Genomic DNA, 18,048 nt, shown 5'->3' with positions numbered 1-18,048 from the left:
GCTATAAACTTGAAACTTCTCTTTAAAAAAGTTGAATAAAAAGATAAAAAACTTAGAGAAATACATTAATGAAAATTAACAGTTAAAGATAAAACTTTTGTATAGAACAACAAGTTGTGCTGTTCATTTCAAATATATTTCCTGAATATTTTGAAGAAATTGCTTCAAACTGTGGCCATGATTCACAAGTGGACACATGCAGGACACTAACTGGTAGGCTAGTTGAGATAGTTGTTTTGAGAGAGTCATTTGGTGATTTCCTCAGAATTAGCTTCCCAAGAATCATTTGAGTCTAGGTTTTGCCATTGACCAAGTTGGATAGTAAGAAAACAATTAACTGAAATGTATTGCAAGTCTTCACATACTATTTGAGTTCTATAATGTCTGCTTAGGGGGACGAATCAGCAATTAATGCTTATTTTCTTGACGGATGTTGTTTATGTAATTGTGCCCAAACTCTGAATAAGGCAGAACTTCAGTTAAAATATATGGATAAAAAATGAAAATTCTTTAAAAATTAGACAGTGAAGGACTTTCCTAGTGGTCCATTGGCTAAGACTCCAGGCTGCCAATGCAGGGGGGCCTGGATTTGATCCCTGGTTAGGGAACTAGATTACATGACACAACTAGAATATCCCAATGCCACAGTGAAGATTCTGTATGCCACAACTAAGACCTGGCACAGCTGAATAAATAAATATTAAAAAAATTAAAGACAATGCCATGCAGTTAATTTCTTAACTATTTCCATTATTACTCTAGCCTCCAAAGATTAATTTAGGAGGGGAAAAAATCTTACCTATTAAAAATCTGACATAGTAGATCTTCAGATAATTTTTCATGAACATGATGAAATTTAGAAATGGATAAAAAATCTGAGTCCTTTCTAGCTCTACCGTCTTCATGTATAAAATAGTGTATTTCAAGTCTTCATTTTCAATTTAATCTACACTTCCCTCTCTTTCTTTTTATGCTGGAGCAAAATGTCTGATATCACAAATCAGGATTACAACCTTCCAAAATTGTGAATCATTATGCTCTACATCTGGAACATATATTGTACATCAACCATACTTCAAAAAAAGCAATAACATCATGTCCTCAATTTATAATAGAGAATAAATTTAATCTTTTCTTCATAATAGAGATTAAAAAGGAGAATTTCTCTACAGAGATTTACAATATCTATTTGTTCTAAACATTCCGAAAGAAAGAAGGATCAGAACTTACAGATCTAAATTCTCTTTTACTTCCCACAAGTTGTTTTTCAGGCACACTATTTTCCAAGAGATATTAAAGATGAACATTACTGTGATCCAGAGAGAGTTCCCCAGATATTCTGCTTCTTGACCAGCATGGAGCCCACACTGTGGACAATAGATCCTGTGGACATTTGCTCTCCAGGGCTGCAGCTTACTCATGTTTTCCCTGCAGTGCCACTATGAATTCTGTTTTCCCTGATATGTGTTAAGGTATAGATTCTCAACGGGACTCCTCCCCCTTGAATATGTGACATCAGGTGAGGGGATGAAACTTGTCAGAAATTCTTACTACTTGTGCTGACTTTAAAACAACATGCAAATAGGTCTTTGCCCTAGAGAAACTTTATAAAAAGCAGCTATTAGTTCATTATTGTGAACATATTGGACAAAGTTTCCCAATGTTGCCTGAAAACCTAGATCATCAAGATTGTCTAAGCCATCCACACTACATCCAACTGACTTCATTTTTATCAGTTTTTATAGATCTCAAACAGGTATTTGACAGAACATTTGGTGAATACCTTCCCTTTTTCAACCACTTCTTTTAGGACTGTATACATATAGTGTATGTGTATATTCTCTATTAATAATGATAGAAAGAAATGTAAAATCAATCAATGGTACATTTTTGCCTATTAAAATTTTAAACATACGGAAACTTGAAATTGCTCACTTTGACTAAAGATCTCAAGTTCACTCATTTTTTCTCCTCTCTTTTAGTAAGATTTCTGTCACTCTCCTTTTTGTTGTATATAAATTGTCATGTATATGTATCTACTTTGATTATATTACTGAATTAACTATTCCCTAGTCCCTTGCTCCATATTCTGTAAGTATATTCCATGGGTTTGGTACTCTGGCAAAATTACCGAGAAATCATCTACTTTCTTTAATTAAAATTTTTTAAAATATTTATTTTTATTTATTGGCTGCATTGGCTTGTGGCACACAGGCTGTCCACTTGCACCTTCAGAGCATGCAGGCTTAGTTACTATGAGGCATGTGGGATCTTAGTTCCCTGAATAGGAATTGAACTCATGTCCCCTGCACTGCAAGGTGGACTCTTAACCCCTAGACCACCAGGGAAGTCCCTAGGTTCGTTAATTTTTGAAAAGTTTCCTAGTGGCTTTTCAGGAATTGGTAAATCCAGAGTTTGGCTTAGACATACAATACAATGTCTTTTTGAACCCACTTGACTAAATTAAGATGTGTTTTTCTGTTTGCTTTTTATTTAATTTTTCCCCCTTTCTTGCTTTAGCCCTTTACTTATGGGAGTCATTTAAAATGAAATTATAAAAACAACAACAACAACAAAAATAAAATGAAATTATTAGCAGTACTTCCTCATTTGGCTGCATTTCAGAATAACTGGGATATGTGGAAATTTTACAAATACAGAGTCTGAATCTTATGGCCTCACCAGGGGTTCTAGTCTTCTCTGTTTTTACTGCCTCTCTGGATAATATTATATAGTTTCAAGGCTTAAATGTCATTTTCATATTGATGGCTTTCAAATTTGTATTTCTAATCTTCTCCATTGAGCATCAAACTTATGTTTCCAACTGCCTAATTTTACCCATTTTTGGGTGTTTAACAAAAATATGAATCTAAACATAGCTAAAATAGAACTCTTGATCCCCACTGCATCAAATCTGATATCACCGCAGTGTTCCTCATCATAGTAAATGGTGTAAACATCTACCTGTCACTGGCCAGAAACCTAAGCCATCCTTTAATTACTTCCCTGCCCTCCTCACCCTGAAATTTGAACTATTTCAAGTTTTAACTTCTTTTCTCCATTTCTACTTCTACTGCCAAACACTGAGGCACTGTCTCTCCCCAACCCTGGCCCTGTGCATTATCCAATGGCTTCCAAACATTCCCTGCTCTAGCTTTTTTCCCTTTCAATCCATTCTCCACGTGGCAGCCAGAAATGTTCTTAATTTTTTTTTTCATTTACATGTTGGAAATCTTTCAAGACTCCTTATGACCTTGAAATAAAGTTCAGATTCCTTCCTTACCATGACCTATCCACTGCTTCAAGACCTAACCTCTGTTATTCTACCCACTTTCTCCCGTTCTCTCCATCCCTGTGTTTCTCCAGGAATGCAAGCATTTAAAAGCCTTTTGCACTATCCCACTTACCTGTAATATTCTGTTCCCAAATTGTGCTCCTTATTTTCACTTTTCCAGCTGTCATCTATTCAATGAGGGCTTTCTTGATTATCTAAACAAAGATCCTCCCCACCCCAGTCTTCTCTATCATGTTTTCATATTTTTCCTCAACAGTCTACACATTTTGCTTTTTTAATATATTGTCTTAGGCTGTTTGGGTGGCTTAAAAGACAAACATTTATTTCTTATAATTCTAGAGGCTGGGAATGCCAAGATGAAAATGCTGGCAGATTTAGTATCTGGTGAAGATCTGCATCCTGGTTCATAGAGATCAGTCTTTTTTTAAAATATCTATTTACTTATTTATTTGGCTGCATCAGGTCTTATTTGTGGCATGTGGGATCAGGTCAGTTTTCATTCCAATCCCAAAGAAGAGCAGTGCCAAAGAATGTTCAAGATATTGTGTAATTGTGCTCATTCTACATGCTATTAACAGTATACTCAAAATCCTTCAATTCAGGCTTCAGCAGTATGTGAACTGAGAACTTACAGAGGTACAAGCTGGGTTTAGAAGAAGCAGAAGCAGAAGAACTAGAGAGCAAATTGCCAACACTTGTTGGATCATAGAGAAAGGAAGGGAATTTCAGGAAAACATCTGCTTTGTTGACTATGCTAAAGCCTTTGACTGTGTGGATCACAAGAAGCTGTGGAAAAATTCTTAGAGAGATGGGTATACCAGACCATCTTACCTATCTCCTGAGAAACCTTTATACAGGCAAAAAAAACAACAGTTAGAATAGGAAACAGCTGACTGGATTAAAATTGGGTAAGGAGTATGACAAGACTGTATAGTATCACCCTGCTTATTTAACTTCTATGCAGAGCACATCATGTGAAATGCTGGACTGGATGACTCACAAGCTGGAATCAAGACTGGTGGGAAAATTATCAACAACCTCAGATGTGCAGATGATACCATTCTAAGGGCAGAAAGTGAAGAGGAACTAAAGAGCTTCTTGATGTGGGTGAAAGAGGAGAGTGCAAAAGCTGGCTTAAAACTCAACATTAAACAAGATAAGATCTTGGCATTGGTCCCATTACTTCATGGCAGATAGAAGGGGAAAAAGTGAAAGCAGTGACAGATTCTCTTTTCCTGGGTTCCAAAATCACTGCAAATGGTAATTATAGCCATGAAATTAAAAGATCCTAGATCTTTGGAAGGAAAGTTGTAACAAACCCAGACAGCATATTAAAAAGCAGAGACATCACTTTGCTGACAAATGTCCGTATAGTCAAAGCTATGATTTTTCCTGGAAGGCAGAGAATCTGCCTGCCAATGCAGGAAGTACAAGAGACATGGGTTAGATCCCTGGGTGGGGAGATCCCCTGGAGGAGGAAATGGCAACCCACTCCACTATTCTTGCCTGAAAAATTCCATGGACAAAGGAGCCTGGTGAGCTATAGTCCATGGGGTCACAAAGAGTCAGACACAACTGAGCATGGTTTTTCCAGTAGTCATGTACAGTTGTGAGAGTTGAAGAATTGATTATTTCAAATTGTGGTGCTGGACTTTGAGAGTCCCTGGGACTGCAAGAAGATCAAGCCAGTCAATCCTAAAGGAAATCAACCCTGAATATTCATTGGAAGGACTGATGGTGAAGCTGAAACTTCAATACTTTGACCACCTGATGCAAAGAGCTGACTCACTGGAAAAGACCCTGATGCTGGGAAAGATTGAAGGCAAAAGGAGAAGGGGGCAACAGAGGATGAGATGGTTAGATAGCGTCACCAACTCATTGGACATGAATCTGAGTGAACTCTGGAAGATAGTGAAGGAAAGGGGAGCCTGGTGTGCTGCAGTCCAGAGTATTTGGGGTTGCGGAGTCAGACATGACTTAGGGACTGAGCAACAACAATTCCTAGGTATTTTATTCTTTTTGATGTGATGGCAAGTGGGATTGTTTCCTTAATTTCTCTTTCTGAGAGTTTGTTAGTGTATAGAAATTTGGCAAGTTTACCAAATTCACTGATGAGCTTTAGTAGTTTTCTGCTAAACATCTTTTTCTTTTCTTGTAGCATCTTTAGGATTTTCTGTATAAAGTATCATGTTATCTGCAGTGACAGTTTTATTTCTTCCTTTTAAATTTAGATTCCTTTTGTTTCTTTTTCCTCTCTTATGGCTGTTACAGGACTTCCAAAACTGTGTTGAATAAAATTGGTAAGAGTGGGCATCCTTGTCTTGTTCCTGATCATAGAGGGGATGCGTTCAGCTTTTCACCATTGAGTATGATGTTAGCTGTGGATTTGTTATATACGCCCTTTATAATGTTGAGGTATGTGTCCTCTACGCCCTCTTTCTAAAGAGTTTTTTAAAATTCATAAACGGATGTTGAATTTTATCAAAAGTTCTTTCTGGATCTATTGAGATGATCATATGGTTTTCATTCTTTTTTGTTCATATGTATAACATTGATTGATTTGTGGGTATTGAAAAATCCTTACATCCCTATAATAAATCCCACATGATCATAGTGTATGACCCTGTCAATGTATTGGTGAATTTGATTTGCTTATATATATATTTTTTACTTTCTTGTATTTTGTTGAGGATTTTTGCATCCATGTTCATATGTGATATTGTCCTGTAAGTTACTTTTTTTTGGGGGGGGTCATATCTTTGTCTAGTTTTGGTATTAGGGTGATGGTGGCCTCATAGAATAAGTCTGGAACTGTTTCTTCCTCTTCAGTTTTTTGGAATACTTTCAGAAAGATAAGCATTAATTCTTCTCTAAATGTTTGGTAGAATTCACTCGTGAAGCCATTTGGCCCTGATTTTTTTGTTTGTTTGAGTTTTAAAATTATTGATTCCATTTTATTACTGGTACTTGATCTATTCATATTTACTATTTCTTCCTGGTTCAGTCTTGGGAGATTGTATGTTCCAAAGACTTGTCCATTTCTTCTAGGTTGTCTAATTGTTGGCAAATACTGTTCATAGTATTCTCTTATTAATTTTTTGTATCTCTGTGGTATTGGTTATTTTGATTATTGGGGTCCTTTCCATTTTCTACTTGATGAGCCCAGTTAAAAGTTTATCAGTTTTGTTTATCTTTTAAAAGAACCAGCTCTTTGTTTTATTGATCTTTTCCATTTTTGTCTCTATTTTATTTCTGCTCTGATCTTTGACTTCCTTCCTTGTTAACTTTTTTCCTGCTATTTTATTCATTAATTAATTTTAAATTTTTAATTGTGGAATAATTTCTTTACAATATTGTGTTAGTTTCTTCTGTACAACAATGTGAATCAGCTATAAGTATACATATATCTCCTCCCTCCTAAACCTCCTTTCCATGCCCCCATTCCACCCCTCTAGGTCATCACCTTGTTAACTTTTGACTTAGTTTGTTCTTTTCTATTTCTTTGATGTGCAATGTTAAGTTGTTTATGTATACCTTTTATTTTTCTTAATATTGCTGTTTATCCTTCTTAGACTGATTTTGCTGCCATGTATAATTTTTGATATGCTATATTCCAACTTTTGCTTGTTTCAAGCTATTTTTTGCTTTGTTGATTTATTCTTGACCTATTGTTTGTTCAGGAGTGTGTTGTTAATTTCTATGTAACTAAAAGATTTCCAGCTTTCATCTTATTATTGATTTCTAGAGTCATGGTGCTGTGGTCAGAAAAGTTACTTGGTGTGATTTCAATCTTCTTAAATTTGCTGACTTGTTTGTGGCCTATAATATGATCTGTCCTGGAGAATGTTCATGTGTGTTTGAGAAGAATTGTGTGTTCTGTTGCCTTAGGATAAAATGTCCTGTATTTCTCTGTTTGGTTCCTTTGGTCTAATGTATGGTTTATGCCCTGCGTTTTTGTTATTGTTGTTGTTGATTCTTTCTAGATGATCTATCTCTTACTGAAACTAGGGTAGGGAAGTCCCCTACTAATATTGTAAGTTTTTCCCTTCAAGTCTGTTAATGTTTGCTTGATAGATTGAGGTGCTTTAGTTTTTTTGTAAATATATTTATGATTATTATATTTTGACTGATTAACCTCTTCATCATTATATACTGACTGTTTTTGTCTCTTGTTACCATTTTGGCTGATAAAAGTATAGATACCTTGCCTGTTTTTGATTTTCATTTGCACATACTGTTTTTCTTTTTTGCGTGTTCACTTTGAGTGTATGTGTGTTCTTAAAGGCAAAATGAGTCTCTTGTAGGCAGCATATATTTAGGTCCTGCTTTTCTCCCCCCATCCAGCCACTCTGTGGCCATTGATTGGAGAATTTAATCTATTTACATTTGAAGTAACTACTGATAGTCAATAGCTTACTAATGCCATTTTATTAATCATTTCCTGGCTATTTTGTAGTTCCAATTTTTTCCCTTTCTTCATTTCTTGGTGCCTTACTTGAATTGGTGATTTTCTGCAGTGATATACTCTTATTCCCTTCTCTTTGTCTATTGGAATATACTATAAATTTTTGCTTTGTAATTCCTACACAGCTTATATAAATCACCTATAAAGTTTTCCATTTTACTCTGATAGAAACTTAGCTTTGATTGCTTAGAAAAAATTTGCCCTTTTACTCCCCTCTTTATGTTTTTATGTCACAAATTACCTCTCTTATATTGTGTATTTGTTAAGAAGTTATAGTATCTGCAGTTATTATTAATGCTCTTGTTTATTAGCCTTTATACTATAGTTAAATGGTTGACACCCCAATGTATTATAGTATTCTAAATTTTCATATATACTTGTCTTTACCAGTGTGTTGCATATTTCCATGTTTTCATGTTACTAATTAGTGTTCTTTAATTTCAGCTTTAAGAACTCCTTTTAGCATTTTTTTATAAGGCAGACCTTGTGGTGATGAATTTCTATGGATTTTGTTTCCCTGAGGGTCTTTATTTCTTCTTAATTTTTGAAGGATAACTTTACCAGATAGAGTGTTTGTGATTGGCAGGTTTTTTTCTTCCAGCACTTTGAATGTGTCGTTTCACCTTCTCTTGGCTTGTGGCCATTTTACTGAGAAATTTGCTGATAGCCTAATGGGGGTTTCATCGTAGGTTATAATCATTTTTTACTCTTGCTGTTTAAAGATTCTCTCTTTGTCTGATTTTTGACAGTTTTATTGTGATATGTCTTAGAAAAGGTAGTGTTAGATTGAAATTTTAGGGTAACTTGTAGCCTTAAGAACTTGGATGTCCATATTTCTCCCCAGGTTTAGGAATTCCTCAGCCATTATTTCTTTTTTTTAGATTAAAAAAAATTTTTTTTTTAATCTTAAAAAATTTATTTATTTTTAATTGAAGGATATTTGCTTTATGATACTGTGTTGGTTTCTGCCATACAGAAAGCAACCAAAATTCCTTCCTGACAAGGAGATTTTAATGGGCAGTCAAGAAAAGTTGTTAATGGAAGATTTTTGAAGTAATAAATAAGACTGATAGAGATCATCATGTTCAGAATAAAAGGCTTGAGTGGTATCTGGATTATTTTCTGAACTTTCAGATGTAAAGTTGAAATTGAACTTAAAAGATAATTGGAAGGGTGTAAATGGTGTGGGTAAGTTCTCAAAGAGCACCATATTGGTAAGAAAAGTTATAGTTTTAATATATTTCTTTCTTTTTTGTTTTGTTTTTTTTTTTTGGTCTTCTTGGCTCCCAAACCTTGCCTGCGCCTAATCAAGTGTCTTGTAAATGTGGGCCTTAGCCCCATTGGGAATTGTGGGGAAAAATTGGGTTACTCAGTATACTCAATTCCTTTTATTGCCCATACAACTCAAAGCAACTTTTCATGTAGGTTGGTAAAAAATTTATTATCACTTTAGTGTGAGTATATCATCATGCTGAAGCCTTTTCTGTGAAGTTTTTTCCTGTGAAGATTAACACCAAAGACCTATATATAGAAAACTATAAAACACTGATGAAAGAAATCAAAGATGACACAAGTAGATGGAGAAATATACCATGTTCATGGGCCAGAAGAATCAATATAGTGAAAATGAGTATACTACCCAAAGCAATCTATAGATTCAATGCAATCCCTATCAACCTACCAATGGTATTTTTCAGAGATCTAGAACAAATAATTTCACAATTTGTATGGAAATACAAAAAACCTCGAATAGCTAAAGCAATCTTGAGAAAGAAGACTGGAACTGGAGAAATCAACCTGCCTGAATTCAGACTATGCTACAAAGCTACAGTCATCAAGACATTATAGTACTGGCACAAAGACAGAAATAGAGATCAATGGAACAAAATAGAAAGCCCAGAGATAAATCCACACATCTATGGACACCTTATCTTTGACAAAGGAGGCAAAAATATACAATGGAGAATAAACAATCTCTTTAACAAGTGGTGCTGGGTGACTGCAACAGCTGGGAAAACTGGTCAACCACTTGTAAAAGAATGAAACTAGAACACTTTCTAACACCATACACAAAAATAAACTCAAAATGGATTAAAGATCTAAATGTAAGACCAGAAACTATAAAACTCCTAGAGGAAAGCATAGGCAAAACACTCTCTGACATAAATCACAGCAGGATCCTCTATGACCCACCACCCAGAGTAGTGGAAATAAAAGTGAAAATAAACAAATGGGACCTAATTAAACTTAAAAGCTTTTGCACAACAAAGGAAACTATAAGCAAGGTGAAAAGACAGCCTTCAGAATGGGAGAAAGTAATAGCAAACGAAGCAACTGACAGAGAATTAATCTAAAAAATATACAAGCAGCTCCTGCAGCTCAATTCCAGAAAAATAAACGACCCAATCAAAAAATGGGCCAAAGAACTAAATAGACATTTCTCCAAAGAAGACATACAGATGGCTAACAAACATTTGAAAACATGCTCAACATCACTCATTACCAGAGAAATGCAAATCAAAACCACAATGACATAACATCTCATGCCAGTCAGAATGGCTGCTATCCAAAAGTCTGCAAACAATAAATACTGGAGAGGGCGCGGAGAAAAGGGAACCCTCGTACGCTGTTGGTGGGAATGCAAACTAGTACAGCCACTATGGAGAACAGTGTGAAGATTCCTTAAAAATCTCAAAATAGAACTCCCATATGACCCAATGGGCATACACACCAAGGGAACCAGAATTGAAAGGGACATGTGTACCCCAATGTTCACTGCAGCACTGTTTATAATAGCCAGGACATGGAAGCAACCTAGATGTCCATGGTCAGACGAATGGATAAGAAAGCTGTGGTACATATACACAGTGGACTATTACTCAGCCATTAAAAAGAATGCATTTGAATCAGTTCTAATGAAGTGGATGAAACTGGAGCCTATTATACAGAGTGAAGTAAGTCAGAAAGAAAAACACCAATACAGTATACTAACACATATATATGGAGTTTAGAAAGATAGATGGTAACGATGACCCTATATGTGAGACAGCAAAAGAGACACAGATGTAAAAAAGTCTATTGGACTCTGTGGGAGAAGGTGAGGGTGGGATGATTTGAGAGAATAGCATTGAAACATGTATGTTATCATGTGTGAAACAGATCACCAGCCCAGGTTTGATGCATGAAACAGGGTGCTCAGGGCTGGTGTACTGTGATAACCCTGAGGGATGGAATGGGGAGGGAGGCGGGAGGAGGGGTTCAGGGTGGGAACACATGTACACCCATGGCTGATTCATGTCAATGTATGGCAGAAACCACTACAGTATTGTAAAGTAGTTAGCCTCCAATTAAAATAAATAAATTAATTAAAAAAGAAGATTAACACCAGTCTAACCAGGCAATCACCTTGAAGGGCATTACTTGCAATTTTGAGATTTATTTTCCCAATGGTCCCAGTCTAGGAAGGAGAATCATATTATTCTGTTTGTTTCTGTAAAGGTCCTGTTTGCTCTGGGGTAAGGGGTGCATCCCCTGATACCTTATTATGCCCTTAAGAGTTCCCATGTTCTGCTAAAAGGAAAATTTTGGACAAACACGTTGTCTTGTTTGTAACAGTGATAATCACAGTTATTTTCAGATTGCTTTCCACAGTTAGATTATATACATTAGTGTAGGTGGGATAGGAGGGCAATTAGGTTAATGTTTTCAGGTCACATGATATCCAGAGAGCCTCTCATCAGTTTATACACGATTAGGGCATAGAAAGAAAGAGAGCAACAGGGAAGGTGAGCAACACAGGAAGGTCACTACTGAAAGAAGTTGATGAAGTGCTAAACCGGGTTTAGTACAAAGGAATGAATGTTACAAGAATTAGAAAAATGTTTGCTAGTAACAATGAGGGTGAGAAGAAAGTGCTAAGCCATCCACTTTCCCTATAATATTTGACTTAAGGGAAATATTTTATTCTCTGGTTTATAAAAGATATCTTTGATAGGGTCTTTATTTCCCTTTTATCTGTTAAGAAGGAAATCAAACCATAAAGCTTTGAAATTTAATTTTCCTGAATTCTGTAGTTTTTCATCCCTAATCTCTTATCCCTTTTTACTTTTTTTTCCCTTTTTCCTATGAGAAGAATGCTGAAAGAAAGGTAATATAACAAATACCAAAAACTCCCAATTTCTTTTAATTAATGTAACATGAAATTCAGGCAGCTTTATAAGGCAGAAAAATTATGTCTGCATCAAAAAAAGGTACCCACAATATTTGAATTCAAATATCTTGTGATGTATTAACTCTAATTCTAAGTAAATTAAGAAAATCCTTTAGCATTTTCCCATCATATCTCAAAATGATAATAGTTATTTTCATTGTCAATAATATTAAGTGGTGCATTACTATCTTTATGCCTGCCTAAATCAATATTAGCCAAATTCAATGTTCCTAGCTCTCTAGCTTGTAACTCAACTAATTAGACATCTCTTATAGCTTTTTAAAGATTCAAGATTACAATATTAGAGCAAATAAACATTCCTCAGAAGACTGCAGGTGAATCTGTTTTGGTTGAATTTGTCTTTTGCCATCTTCTATCAGAGAATGTGAGAGAAGCAGAAGTAGAATGGCAACGCTGTTTCGGAATATTTAAATGACAGAAAATTGTGCCTTGCATCAATAACTATATAATAAAAGAGTGTTTTTTTCCTGTGAAAAATGGTAATGCACAAGAGAAAATAAGCCACTGAAAATCAAACTAGTAGTGCACATTCAAATTTCGTAACTCTATTTTTTACAAAAGAACCACGAGAAGATGACCTTGTCATTGGATTCTATGTAATATTCACATATCTTTGCCTATTAAAAATTAGTCAATTTTCTTTCAGAATTTCCCATTCCAAATTGTGGAAAACCTAGACATATTATGTAATTATAGGTTGTGACTCAGAATTTAATGTCTTATCTATTGTTCTAAAGCATATGCAGTTTTGTGGGCACAATCTTTAAACCCTGTTGTTTATGTCTCATAGACACTCAAAATACACACTTTGTATTCCAAATGCCACAATCAGAGTTCCTCTCTGCTTTCCTGCTCCAAACACCCTCCCTTTCTTGCTCCCTCTTAACAGTTTCCTTTGTCTTTTTTTTTTTTTTCATCTTCCAAAACAAGTTGTTTTCTCATTTATGTTTGGAAGTATTTTTTCACCAAGTTTCCCAATCTACTTCATTTTTCAAATAATCTGGACTATTAGCTGTTTTATTGTTGTTGTTGTTTGTTGTTTCCATAAAGGCCACTTGGATAAGTGGCTTTACACCTCAGCATTTCATTTCTTCTTTACCTTCTGGGTTTCCTTGTGTGGACATTGCTCTGTGGAGCACTTCTGTGGTTTCAGCACTTCTGCGATGATCATGTGTTGATACCTGTGCAGTGAACTTCAGCTAAACTCATTATTATGAATATTGATAAGTTGGTGTGTGCTCTTGCATGCATGTGTCTTTGCTTATATTTACATTTACATGTTATTTGTGCCTGGAAATAAGCTGATAGCATAAATAAACAGGTATGAATGTTTTATTTTGTCTATAAACATATCAATTGAAGTTTACTTTTTTCATCCAATATTAGTACTTTAAAGTTACTGCTGAATTGTTTTTATCTCATGATAAGTTCTCACCTTTATGCAAGATTGTTAAGACTGCAGATATTTCTTCCTATGTAACCACAAAATCAGAAATAACCTGAAAATGAGGAAAAGGGGAGTAGAGGTTTTTTTTTCCCCTAAGAAAAGAGACTTTTTAAAATGAAAATTTTCTTAGCTATGAAAAGTCTTTAATCTTCATTTATCCAAATGCTAACATACATAAAAAATAACTAATTCAGATGAGAAGCTATTGATAGTATCTACAACAGGTCAAATGTCTGGATGAAACATAAAAACAAAACTATAAAAATACTATTGTTATAATGGCAGTATCTGGAAATGTATTTTCTCCCTCAATCAGTCTGCAAGGGTTTGACAATGAGGGGGCAGACCCTCAGTTTATATGATTCTTCAGGTATTGAAAGAAAAAGAAAGATGAAGGAAAAAAATGCAAGTTCTGGTTACTTTGTTCTACTGGGTTTTTCTAACTGGCCTCATCTTGAGTTAGTTCTCTTTGTGGTTATCTTGATGTTCTATGTGATGACACTGATAGGTAACCTGTTCATCATTTTCTTGTCATATCTGGATTCCCATCTCCACACTCCTATGTACTTCTTCCTCTCAAACCTCTCTTTTCTAGATCTCTGCTACACCACGAGTTCCATCCCCCAGTTGCTGATCAACCTCTGGGGGCCAGAGAAAACCATCTCTTATGCTGGTTGCATGATTCAACTTTATTTTGTCCTTGCACTGGGAACTGCTGAATGTGTGCTGTTGGTGGTGATGTCCTATGACCGTTATGTAGCTGTGTGTAGACCCTTGCATTACACTGTCCTCATGCACCCTCGTTTCTGCCATCTGTTGGCTGTGGCTTCTTGGGTATGTGGCTTTACCACCTCAGCACTTCATTCCTCATTTACCTTCTGGGTACCCCTGTGTGGACATCGCCAAGTGGACCACTTCTTCTGTGAAGTTCCAGCATTGCTTCGACTGTCATGTGTTGATACTCGTGCTAATGAGCTGACCCTTATGGTCATGAGCTCCATTTTTGTGATCATACCACTTATTCTCATTCTCAGCTCCTATGGTGCCATTGCTCAGACTGCGCTGAGGATGCGGTCAACAACTGGACTTCAGAAAGTGTTTGGGACATGTGGAGCCCATCTCATGGTTGTATCCCTCTTTTTCATTCCAATCATGTGCATATATCTGCAGCCACCATCAGGAAATTCTCAAGATCAAGGCAAGTTCATTGCCCTCTTTTATACTGTTGTCACACCTAGCCTCAACCCTTTAATCTACACTCTCAGAAACAAAGATGTAAAAGGGGCAGTTAAAAGATTAATGGGCTGGGGTAGGGAGATGTGAGAAATCACCTGTCCAGCAACTTTTTTCAGAGAGTCTTATCTCTCTCGGAGGTTTCCTCTGCTCCTTTGAGACATGACGGTATTTTTGGTCTACAACCCACCAAGCATAGAAGAAAAGTTCTGCCCCCAAATTTGTTGTTCTTTTTATTTGTTCATTCTGAAATATTTTCTAAAGATAAATTCTTTGGCTGAAATACACTTTATTCAAGATGCTAAATTATTTGAGTGTTTTGTCTTATGGATCTATATATACACTTGTTGCATTGAAAGATATAAAGAATTACCTGTTCAGATGATTCATTCATTCATCCATTCCTTTACCTATTGACTCTCTCCAGGGTATTTGTCTTCCCCTCTCTTCACCCTCTATCTTTCACTAAACATGATTATGACTATAGGGTACAGAGTCATGTCTTTAAATCCACCTCTCAACCAAGGCTTATTGGGTAATATAATTTTTCCTAAATATTTGGGGCCACATAATGGATCATTTCACATATCACACAAACTTAGCAAAGTGTGAAAACATTTACTTTTCCTGCCTCCATGGAAAACTTACCATTTGGCATTCCACATGTAGCATTCCAGTCTTTCGACATATAAATGGTTCTCCTTTTTAAGGCTTATTGAAGTATAAGACTTTTAAAATTCATCCATTTAAATTCATCCATTTAAAATGTACAGTTAAATGAGTTTTGACAATGTATAATTGTATAAATATCACCACAATCAAGATATAGTACATTTCCATCACTCTCCAAGGAGTGCTGTCCTTTTGCTGTCAGTTCTTTTACCCATGCCTGAAGCAACCATCGATTTTGTCATAATAGTTTTGCCTCTTTCACTTTTTTTTTTTAGAATTTCATAAAAATGTAATCATACAGTGTATAATCTTTGAGTTTGGCTTCTTTCTTTCTTTTTTTTTTTTTTGGTTTTTGTCGTACATTGAAATGAATTAGCCATGGATTTACATGTATTCCCCATCCCGGTCCCCCCTCCCACCTCCCTCTCCACCCAATCCCTCTGGGTCTTGCCAGTGCACCAGGCCTGGGCTTCTTTCACTTAGCATGATCTTTTTGAAATTTAGACATGCATCAATGGCTCCCCCCTTTTACTTGATGATTAGAATTCCATTGTATGAATATGGCACAATGTATCCATTTATCTGATAATGAGTTTTTGAAAGTATTTACTTTTTTGGTTATTATGAATAAAGCTCTTTTAAAGATTGGTATACAAGTGTTTGTGTGGGTAAGTGTTTTCCCTGAATTTAGGTAAACACCTAATGGTGGGATTGATGAATCATAAAGTAAGTATATGTTTACCTTTATTAGAAATTGTCAAAATGTTTTCAAGGCAGCTATACCATTGAGTCTTCTGATTCAGGAACACAGTGTATAGCTCCATCTATTTACATCTTTTAAATTTCTCTCAGAAGCATTTGAAGTTTTTATTATATTGATATTGTGTATATTTGGTAAAAATTTATCCATAACTATTTAATGTTTTGAATGCAATTGTAAATGGCATAGAAATACAATTGAGTTTTCATATATTGACCTTGTATCCTGTGACTGTGCTAACTGCATATTTTATTTCTGGAAGACTTTTAATAATTTTTAGAAAATAAATGCAAACTGTTTATATTTCAAAAGGGATTGTGGACAATCTATTTACCATTCATTTAAGACCAGCACTTTGGTCTAAAGGCTGCCAAATGTTCACTTAAGACTGTCTAGGAAGTTACCTTTTTTGGTTACTTTTTTATGGCTGTCTTTAAATTATCCCCAATGGAAGACAGGTTTTTAAACCACATTGCCAACTGAAAATAACCTAAAATCTTGCTCAGTGACATATTTCAGTAATCAAGGAATGCAATAAATTGACTTCAGACTGTACTACAAAGCTACAGTCATCAAGACAGTATGGTACTGGCACAAAGACAGAAATATAGATTAATGGAACAAAACAGAAAGTCCAGATTGATGCTTTTGAACTGTGGTGTTGGAGAGGACTCTTGAGAGCCCCTTGGACTGCAAGGAGATCCAACCAGTCCATCCTAAAGGAAATCAGTCCTGAATATTTGTTGGAAGGACTGATGCTGAAGCTGAAACTCCAATACTTTGGCCACGTGATACGAAGAACTGACTCATTGGCAAAGACCTTGATGCTGGGAAAGATTGAAGGCAGGAGGAGAAGGGAACGACAGAGGATGAGACGATTGGATGGCATCACTGATGTCATGGACATAAGTTGAGAAAGCTCCGGGAGTTGGTGATGGACAGGGAAACCTGGAGTGCTGCAGTCTATGGGGTTGTAAAGAGGTGAACATGACTGAGTGACTGAACTGAACTGATGGACACCTTATCTTTGACAAAGGAGGCAAAAGTATACAATGGAGAAAAGACAGTCTTTTTAACAAGTGGTGCTGAGAAAACTGGTCAACCACATGTAAAAGAATGAAACTAGAACACTTTCTAACACCATATACAAAATAAACTCAAAATGGATTAAATATATACATGTAAGACTAGAAACTATGAAACTTAGAGGAAAACATAGGCAGATACTCTCTGTCATTAATCACAGCAAGATCCTCTATGACCCACCTCCCAGAGTAATGGAAATAAAAACAAATATAAAGAAGTGGGACCTAATTAAAGCTAAAAGCTTTTGCACAATGAAGGAAAGTATAAGCAAAGTGAAAAGACTGGCTTCAGAATGGGAGAATATGATAGCAAATGAAACAACTGACAAAGAATTAATCTCAAAAAATACAAGCAGCTCTTGCAGCTCAATACCAGAAAAATGAACAACCCAATCAAAAAGTGGGCAGAAGAATTAAACAGACATTTTCCAAAGAAGACATACAGATGGCTAACAAACACATGAAAAGATTCTCAACATCACTCATTATTAGAGAAATGCAAATCAAAACCACAAGGAGGTATCATCTCATGCCAGTCAGAATGACTGTCATCAAAATGTCTACAAACAATAAATTCTGGAGAGGATGTGGAGAAAAGAGAACCCTTTTACTCTGTTGGTGGGAATGCAAACTTGTACAACCACCATGGAGAACAGTGTGGAGATTCCTTGAAAAACTGGAAATAGAACTGCCATATGACTCAGCAATCTCACTGCTGGGCATACACACTGAGGAAACCAGAATTGAAAGAGACAGGTGTACCCCAATGTTCATTGCAGCACTGTTTATAATAGCTAGGACATGGAAGCAACCTAAATGTCCGTTGGCAGAAGAACAGATAAGGAGGTTGTGGTGCATAT

The 18,048-nt window shown here is 35.8% G+C and overlaps 1 protein-coding gene across 1 annotated transcript; it reads left to right on the top strand.

The window, feature by feature from the left end:
* Window positions 1-13,828: 13,828 nt before the first annotated feature.
* LOC110143513 (olfactory receptor 2J3-like) lies at window positions 13,829-15,366 on the top strand. The gene has a single exon (XM_020903161.2). It carries the CDS (start codon window positions 13,829-13,831, stop codon window positions 14,759-14,761), a length of 933 nt encoding a protein of 310 aa, XP_020758820.2. The 3' UTR covers window positions 14,762-15,366.
* The last annotated feature ends 2,682 nt before the right edge of the window (window positions 15,367-18,048 follow it).

The sequence above is a fragment of the Odocoileus virginianus genome, chromosome 27, assembly GCF_023699985.2.
Source record: "Odocoileus virginianus isolate 20LAN1187 ecotype Illinois chromosome 27, Ovbor_1.2, whole genome shotgun sequence".
Classification (NCBI taxonomy): Eukaryota; Metazoa; Chordata; class Mammalia; order Artiodactyla; family Cervidae; genus Odocoileus; species Odocoileus virginianus.
This window is presented reverse-complemented; position numbering and strand designations above follow the sequence as displayed.